The sequence below is a fragment of the Lipotes vexillifer genome, unplaced genomic scaffold (assembly GCF_000442215.2).
Source record: "Lipotes vexillifer unplaced genomic scaffold, Lipotes_vexillifer_v1.1 scaffold469, whole genome shotgun sequence".
Taxonomy (NCBI): domain Eukaryota; kingdom Metazoa; phylum Chordata; class Mammalia; order Artiodactyla; family Lipotidae; genus Lipotes; species Lipotes vexillifer.
In genome coordinates, this window is record NW_006788006.1 from 2,272,743 (window position 1) to 2,281,872 (window position 9,130).

Here is a 9,130-nt window from a genome sequence, read left to right on the forward strand (position 1 = left end):
GGCCTGTCCCGGCGCCCGAGCCTCGCTCTCGCCGCCGCCGACCCCGCGCGCCGGCCTCGCGCTGCGGCCGGTTTGACACACAACGTTCCATTCGCGGGGCGGGGGGGGGGTGGGGGCGGGGGCAGGGGCGCGCGCCGCGGGCTGGGGGCGGGCGCTCGTTGCCCCGGCGACGGCCGCCCTTATAAGGACATGGGTGGCCGTGCGCGGCGCCCGGCGCCCAGGCCGGCGGGAGGGGCAAGGGCGGAGCGCGGGGCCGCACGACCAGACCCTCCTCCCTCTCCCTCCCTCTCCCACTCCTCTCCCACCCCCGCCCTCGCCCAGCTCCAGCCTTAACCCCCGCCGGGCCGCGGCGGGAGCCTGGGCCAGTGCTGCCCTCTGCCCTTCCGCAGCCTCGCCAAGATGTCTCTCTAAGGCCCTCCCCTCCACCTCCGGCCTTGGACGTTGTGTAGCTCAGCCGCCCTCGAGGCGCCCCTCGGCACCACCCCCCTGCATTCCCGGCAGAAGCAATAATGGGGGGCCGGTTGCACCCGGGGGGCACGCCCCTGCGCAATACACACACACACACACACACACACACACACACACACACACACCCTGGGGCATTTCTTTGCACAGTTGCATGATGGATTGTGTTTGCTTCCTCTTCCAGAAAGTCTTCGCGTCCGACCCCCACCCCACCCTTTCTCTGCTTGGGCTAACACCTGGTGCTCGGAATCTCCGGGGGGAAGGGATGTTGTGGTCTGCGGCCGGCGGGGGCGCGAGGTCTGGGGCGGGGGTGGGGTGGGGGGTGGCCTTCGCCAGAATTTCAGGCCTCTGTGGGCAGTGCGCCCACCCGCCCAGCGAGGCTGGAGGCGACAGGAATTCCCACCACCCCTGCGGGGCCTGCCCCTTTCCCCTTTAATTTCCTTTTCTTTCTGTGCTTCACAGAAAGGGCTTGGCCAGGGGCCGGCTGGACTACAGATGTCTCTTCCAGGCTCCCTAGAGCCTCCCAGTTGCCGTTCTGCCTCCACGTCACACACACACACACACACCCAAGACCCCGGGCTGGGGCAGCCAGCATATATTGCATATATTAAGCACTCTTTGTATGCCACCCCAGCCGCCCTGGGCAAAGAAACCTGGGCCTCTGTTTCTTGGCCTGTTAACATTTAACCGGCTGGAAAAGCCCTTCCTGCAGTGACCTTTCACCTTGCAGTCCTGCAGGTCTGGGCACCCCGCCTTATCTCCTGCCCTGTCCTGGGCTGAGCTGGACACCAGGGCACGTGGCAGGACTTCTGAGGCTGTAGGCAGGAGAGCAGTGCCCTCTGCCCCCACCAGCTCCTACACCCTCGTCTCTCAGGAAGCGTCCTTGGGAAAAGCCATTACCCTCTCCAGATGACATCTGAGGGGGCACCCTCCGTGACTAGGGCAGGAGATGCTTGGAGATCATGCAGCATTTAAGATGATACCAAGGTTCTGGAGAAGCCAGGCAATAGATGCCCAGCCCTGGGCCTCTGGGCCTTCTGGGTAGGGTCTGGCTGGGTGTGAGGTGGGGGAGGTTTTAACAAGTACAGAAAGCAAGAAGGACTAGGGTTAGACACGAGCAAGGACTTTCCATGGGTCTGACTAGAGTGGAGTTCTCTGCCCTGTAAGCCGCTCTAGGGGAGGTGGGCCTGGATGGTTAGAGAGGACCCTTTGGTTCTGGGGGTGCCGGGGAACGTGGGGGTGCTGGCTGGGTTTTGAGGTGAGGACGGGAGTCCTAGGTCCCTGGTCTGGACTTTCTAAGATCCTTGATGGGGTGGGGGGAGACATGGAGGTCGGTGTCTCAGAGAAGAGATGAGAGAGGGAGACTTGTAAGGAAGAGAAGCCTCAAGGAAAGGAGTCAGAGGGGGGCTGGAGAAGGGAAGAGGCAAGGAACTGGGGTTTGAAGGCCACAAGTCTGAAGGAAGGGGGCTCCTAAGTGGCGGTCTGGGGACCGGTTGGAGACTGCGAGAAGGTCTGCAGCAGATCCCAGAACCTCGGATTGGTCCAACCCTTCGGCGGCCGCCCCGCCCCCTCCCAGTAGCTCCACCGCCCCGACACCCAGGGCCCTCCGGGGGAGGGTCGAAGTCCTGCCCCGCCCCCCTGACCCCTGCCCGCGGCCCCGCGGTGACATTTGACCTTGCAGCGGCCGCGGACCGGGGACAAAGAGGCCTGGGCCCATCTGCCGCGGGGGCACCCGTGGGAACCGCAAGACACAGCTCCGGGCGGCCTGGGAACCTGCCCCCGCCCCCCAATGGCGACCTCAGCTCCTGCCTCCACCTCCAGAGCGAACTCCTTCCCCACCCAACAACAGGTGACCTTGTCTCCTCTCGGGCCCCCCCCTCCACGGGCAACCTGGTGGGACTCGGGGCTAAGGTCACAGACTCTTAGGGAGGGAGAGGGACAAGAGGGGGGTAAAGTCGGCTCCTCTGTTCGGCCACTGGCGACCTCGCCTGCCTGAGTTTGCCTGCTTTCTGCAAAGCCCGCCTCGGTCCAGAGAGAGTGCGCGGGGTTCGAAGGTCACCAGCCCCAGCGCTTGCCCGAGGAGTCTGTGGATCCGGAGGACCAGGTTGAGTCCTGGCGGCTTACTAGCGCCGACCTCAGGCCAGCCTTGCCCTCCCAGGGAGAGCCGGTAACGCCGCGCACACACCTGCACAGGTGCTGCCTGGAACCCCGCGCCCCGCCCCCACCACCACCGGGCTGAGAATGAAAATCTTTCTAATCCCCGTCTTGAGTTTCAGCTACCGCCCAGATCGGGACAGCTGGCCGCTAATCCGGAGCGGCAGGGTCGAGCCCAGCCCCCCTTTCCCAGCCCTGCCAGACCCGGGTGGAAGGGCAAGGGGTGTGGCCTACGCAAATAACATGCTAATCAGTTGCCTGCTATTAATCTGACACTAACACCTCCCACAGCTCCCATCTCTGGCAGGTGAAAGACTCAACTTCTCAGCCTGGCCAAGGGCCATCCAGGCCCTGGAAGGCAGTGTGCCTCTTTGCCCACCATTAGCACCTCTCTGAGTTCCTCATCAACAGCTGTACAAACCCCCTGAATGACTGCTTGCAGCTTTTCTTCCCTTTGCTTTGCTCACCACCCAGAGGCCCTTTACCTTAGCTCCACATTCTTTGAATGCAAATTCCAAAGCCACCTCTGATTCCTCCCTCCACTTTCACTCAGGGAGCAATGCTCTTCCAGCTAATGTTCCACACCCTGAACTGTTCAGGCTTCAGTCTTCCTTCTGGGTTATGGGTATCTTCCTCTTGGGAACATCTGCCAGGCCAAACCCAGCATTTCCCTGGGAAGGAGGTTTGCAGAGGAAGGTGTGCCCTGCCCCAGTGGACTCCTCCCTGGGCTTCTGGAGACAGATAAGGGTTGGAATTTCAGCTCTGGCTATGTAAGCTCACTGAACCCTGAATCCCCCCAGCCAGCCTTGGGGATCCTGTCCCCACAGCCCAAGCTGCTTCTGGCATGACCCTGCTGACATGTCTCTTCACATGCCACATGGTGTCAGGCCAAAGATACCAAGTTTATCTCAAACGCCTGGCCACTATCAAGCCCCAGACACCCAGGTATCAACCCCCATCACACCAAACACGCCTCAACATGCAAAGTCATGCCACATGACATAACATCACTCCAGAATAGTTTATGACATGACCTGCCATAACTATCTGGCACGTCCAGACACAACCAGAGCAGGGCTTATAGAAAGGTCCCCCCTGGCCGGGGAGGCAGGCAGGGCAGTCTGGGCCTCCCCAGGGCCCTTGCAGTGGCTTCCAGCACTGCCAGCTCCTCTGCCTGTCGGGCTTCCATTAGTGCCACCTGCTGCTCCAGCCTCCGCCGTTGCTCTTCCTGCTTCCGGTGGGCACCACGGAAGGCCATGACCAGGGCACTGGAGAGAGTAGGAGGATGAGCCAGGAAACAGCCCCCCATTCCACCCAAGACAGGGGCTATGTATTCCCAGCCCCAGACGGGAGCTCTTTGAGAATGGGTCTTCCTGGAGTCCCAGAATCACTCAGTAGGGGCTGACACACATCAGGCACCAGAGAAGGTGTGGAATGGATTGAAGCTGCCACCCACCTTACAGGGGGGAAGCTGAGGCCCAGGGAGAGCCAGGGATGCTTCTGAGGTCACATAGGGAGACCCACCTGTGAGCTTTGCATAAATCACTGTTCAGCTCAGTACTCTGGGCACGTCTGGCTCGCCCCTTCTGAGCCACCTCTTCCAGCTCTTCCCGCAAGGACTGCAGCTGCTCCCGCAGGCCCAGAGCCCTGGTACAGGGGTGGAGAGAGAGGGGCTCACAGCCATAGCCAATCTTGTCTTCCTTCCCTCCTCCCACCCACCTGCCCAAGATGTTTCCATGTGAACACAACTGTATGCAGGTGTATACCCAGCCCTGCACGGTATGCAACACCCCCACGGGCTCTCACATATTTCCCCTACCCAGGCCACATATCCCCCAGCACAGGACCCAGGCACACACCGGGTGAGTGATGCTGACAGTTCCTGGGCTAGCTCTTCTGGGTTCTGCACTTTGCTCACTTGGCCTCCATCAACAGCCCTGCTGCCACCAGGGACAGCTGGAGGGCCCTGTGGGACGCAGCAGGGAGGGTAGTGACACAGGCCTAGGCTGAGTGTGTGCTCAGCCCAAGTTGGACATCAAAGTTGCCCAGATTGTGGTGGCTATAGCCCCTGCTCTCACAGAGCCCCCAATCTGGTGAGATACCCCAATAAGGGTACAGTACCCAATAAGGGTACCCCAATAAGGTACAGGGAAATAAATAATATCTCATTCTCAGGCAGTCCATGAGGACTTCCTGGAGGAGGTGATGTCTGAGCTCAGACCTGTAGGAGGTTGAGGACTTAATTAGAAAAAGAGGGAAGTGACTGGTGTTCCTGGCGGGGGCACAGCACTTACAAAGCCTTGGAGGTAGGAGAGATGATTCAAAGGAGGGTTCCAGAAGCTGCTAAGGCTTTAAGCAGAGGACAGACATGATTAGACAGTAAGGGGCAAAAAGGAAAGCCTCAGGAAGGAAGCTGGAGGTGGAAAGTGAATCAGCCTGGGGGTGGGAAGGAGGAGGCACAGGTGTGACTGGAAGACACTAAATCCCTTGGGGCTTATTGGGCTAAATACCCTCAAAGAAAGAAACGTGCAGCTTAAACATTCAACTCCTTTTTTTGTGTGTAGAAATGGAAACCGAGGCTCAAAGGGGGCTATGATTAACCAGGACCACATAGCCAGTAATACACTGCTATCCCTATCAGGTCCAGGCAGGGCCACTCACCTGGGACCACTCCTCTTCATCTCCACTGCTCCCGCCTCCACTGCTGTCTCCACCACTGCTGTTGGCCCCACCAGTCCAGAGCTTTGCACGCTCCCAGCGCAGCTGCTCCAGCAGGAGCACGTGGGCTGGGCCCTGGGCCCGGAGGGCAGCCTCCTGCAGCTCCAGAGCCCGCTTCTCCCGCCGCACCAGCTGTAGCCGAAGCATCAGGTCTGCTAGGGTCTCCTAAGAGACCAAGGAGAGGGTAGAGGGTTTGCACCTCTAAGGTCAATTGTTGGGAAAAATGAGGCTCTAGGAGGCGCCCACTGAGAGCAGATCAGGCAAGAACCCCAACCCTCGCCATGATCTTGCAAGAAGGGAAATATCATCCATAAAAACTACAGCTGTAGAAATGGCAGTTCAGAGAGAGCAAGTATATTAGACAAGGTCAAGTAGCAGTTCAGTGGAAGTGTCTGAGTCTCTCCAAATTCAGAACCTCAGCTTTCATGCCAGGTTATAACCCCCAGGTTGTGTCCCCTGCCCCTATCTCTTTTCCATAGGAGGGGCATTTTGGAAAGCCAGATTGGAAGTCTTGTGAGAAACTGAATTCCAGAGGACGAATTCCTAAGCATCCCTCAAAACCCCAGCTCCAGCCCTCCTCCCTCCAGGAAGCTTGTCCCCAGCCCAGCAAAACTCTCCCTTGCTACTTGGTCCCTGAATCACATCTCTCTCAGACTCAGCAAAGGGTTTGGTCCCCCCAGAAAAGACTGACACAGTGGCCACAGCGCATGTGTACCCGTGTGGCCACCAGGTCCTCCTGGATCTGCATCTTCTCCAGCCGGGGCAGGGCTGGGCCAGGCTGGGTCCCCAGAATGGCCTGCACCATGGCTTCTGCACGGGGCACAGCGGACATGGGTGCCAAGGTGGGACCAGGCTCTGGGGGAATCTTCACCAGAGCACGGCGTTCCTGAAGACGCTGGACGTAGCCCTGGAGCTGTATAGCCACCTCCTGTGGTGTGGGCCTATCCACACTGCTGCCCTCGGGGCTACAGGAAACAGAAGAGGGGCCTATGTCAACACTGCTGGGCATGGTTGTGCTAACTTCGTGCCAACCCTGGTGGGCTTCATCAGCTTCCATCTTACTGACCATCATGGGTCCTTCCTATGCCATCTATGCTGGGCATGGTCGAACCAACATGGTGGGTACCATAATGTAAACCCCAATGAACGCCATCATGCCAATGGGCACAGTCGCTCATGTTATCATGGTGCATGCCATCACACCAACCCAATGGGGACCATCACTCAACTTGCCAACCCTGTCAGGCAGCATCATGCCAACGCCGGTGGGTGCCAACACCATTAAGCTCCATCATGCCGTTTCTAATCAGTGGGCACCATCATCCATCTTCATGCCAACTCTGGTGGGTCCTATACCAACCCCAATGGCTGTCACCACTGTGCCAATGTTGTTGTGTAGCAACCAGCCAACTCCAGCAGGCCTCATGCCAACTGTAGGAGCCATACCAACCCCCAACATGTGGCCAGTTCTGGGAGCTCCATTTTCTCCAATCAGAGGCCCACTCATTGGCCCACCCAGTCTCTAGGGATCCCAGGGGTACCTTGGACGTGGATCCTGCAGTATCCCTCCATCCACGGCAGCCTCCTCTTGCACCAGAAGCCTCTGAGCTTCCTTCTCAGCCGCCTCCAAGTCATCCATGAAGGCTTCTCCTGCTCCTGAGTCTGCCTTCCGAAGAGTGAGCAAGGCCCCATATGCCTCCTCACAGTGTTCACTGTGGGACACCAGTTCTGAGCGCTCCAGGATACCCATCTTGCTGTGTAGGTGACATCCTCACTTGCTCCTGGACCCCTCACTACTCCTCCCACCCCCACCCCTGGGAGTTTGTAAACTCCTTCAGCACTCTTGGACTAAAATTGCCTTAAGTTAACTTCCATGGTGAGGGAAAGTACTTTCGTGCGAGGGCTCTGTCTCTCTCTGGGGATTGGGGCTATCCTCTGAGGACACCCATTTCCCTCCCAGTCAGTGATATCATGGGCAGGGTGCACTGACCTATACTGCAAGGCTAGACGCAATGCAGTGGCCTCAGCCTCCCGCTGGCCCAGCCGCATGCTGAGACCTTCACACCGGCCCTTGTACTCCTCGAGCACAGCTGACAGCAGACGGTTGAAGCATTTGAGCTTCTCAATGTTCCTGCCTCCAGAGGTGGGGAAGAGGCAAAGTGAGAGGCCTTGAAGGGCAGTTAGAACCCAGTTGATTTCCACCTTTCCCCACCCCACCCCAAATCCAGCTCCAGACTCCTGGCTTTATAACCCAGCTGGGAGGCACCAGTACCCTTATGAGCTCAGCATTTGTGGCTCTTACCCCTGGAGATGCTCCATCTGGGCTTCCATGATGTGCATCTCGGGGGCAAGGAGCTGGGTGGGGAGAGACCCAAGCATCTGGGTGCTGGAATCACTCTGGAGGCGCCGGAGCAAGGGGTGAGCCAGGGAGAAGGGATCCTGCCAGAAGGAGGTGACTTGATTCACCCAGATTGTCACTGAGAGCTCAGCATCACGGGTTTAGGTCTTTTCCAACCCCAGAAGTTATTGGATCACATGACCAGGATTTGAGTCTCATGGCCCTGAATCCTAAGGATCTTAAGATCATGCATGATTTTCAGCTTCCCACACTCACCTGAGTGCCCCAGGTCTCCCCATCAGCCCCAGAGCTGCTGGAACCACTACCCGAGCCGCCTGTTTGGTCACAGGAGGGAGGTGGGAAGGGCTTCAGCCTCAGCAGGGAATCCTGCAGCTCCTGGACCTGTGGAGGAATAGGGGATGTCAGGCCTGGGTGCTCAAACCACCCACCATCCTTCCCTAAGACCTGTTCCTGGAGCAGTGGCAAGAGCCCCAGGTGGAAGGTAGGACCCCCAGACACTCATCCTGCCAAACCCCTCCCTGTATAACCTTGCACAAGTCACTCAGCCACTCAAGACTTCTCTCTCCTTAGACATACAGATGGCCGACAGGTACATGAAAAGACACTCAACATCACTGATCCTTAGGGAAGTGCAAATCAAAACCACAATGAGATACCACCTTACATCAGTTAGAATGGCAAGCATCAAAAAGACAAGAGATAACAAGTGTTGGTGAGGATGTGGAGAAAAGGGAACCCTCATGCAACATTGGTGAGAATGTAAATAGGTGCAGCCGCTATGGAAAAAAAGCATGGCATTTCCTCAAAAGAGTAAAAATAGAATGACCACATGATCCAGCAATTCCACTTCTGGGTATTTATCCAAAAGAAACCAAAACACTAACTCAAAAAGACATCTGTACCCTTGTGTTCACTGCAGCATTATTTAGAAGAGCCAAGACATGGAAGCAACCTAAGTGTCCACTGATGGATGAGATGGATAAGAAGATGTGGTATATACATTTATACAATGAAATATTATTCATCTGTAAAAAAAGAAACCTTGCCGTTTGTGACAACATAGAAGGACCTTGAAGGCACTATGCTAAGTGAAATAAATCAGCCAGATAAAGACAAATACTGTATGACCTCACTTATATGTGGAATCTAAAGTAAAACAAGGGAATTCCCTGGCAGTCCAGTGGTTAGGATTCAGTGCTTTTACTGCGGTCACCGGGGTTCAATCTCTGATCGGGGAGCTGAGATCCCGCAAGCTGTGCGGCCCGGCATAAATCAATCAATTGATCAATCAGTCAATCAAAAATTTAAAAAATTGAACTCACAGATACAGAGAACAGGTTGGTGGTTGCCAGAGGCGGGGGTTAAAGAGTGGGTAAATTTTTTTTTAAAAACTCCTGTTTCCCAGCTGGTAAATGTGCTCCACTCTGTAGGGAA

The 9,130-nt window shown here is 57.0% G+C and overlaps 1 protein-coding gene across 1 annotated transcript in view; it reads right to left on the minus strand.

The window, feature by feature from the left end:
* Positions 1–3,626: 3,626 nt before the first annotated feature.
* The window catches only part of USHBP1 (USH1 protein network component harmonin binding protein 1), an 8,029-nt gene continuing 2,525 nt past the window's right edge, over positions 3,627–9,130 (minus strand). Inside the window, exons 4-12 of the mRNA XM_007461004.1 lie at positions 7,952–8,077; positions 7,640–7,776; positions 7,328–7,468; positions 6,879–7,049; positions 6,053–6,302; positions 5,281–5,502; positions 4,479–4,585; positions 4,144–4,266; positions 3,627–3,887 (exon numbers count right to left, since the gene is read on the minus strand). Coding sequence (XP_007461066.1) covers positions 3,698–3,887; positions 4,144–4,266; positions 4,479–4,585; positions 5,281–5,502; positions 6,053–6,302; positions 6,879–7,049; positions 7,328–7,468; positions 7,640–7,776; positions 7,952–8,077 — 1,467 coding nt within the window. The 3' untranslated portion in view covers positions 3,627–3,697. The remainder of the gene's footprint in view (positions 3,888–4,143; positions 4,267–4,478; positions 4,586–5,280; positions 5,503–6,052; positions 6,303–6,878; positions 7,050–7,327; positions 7,469–7,639; positions 7,777–7,951; positions 8,078–9,130) is intronic.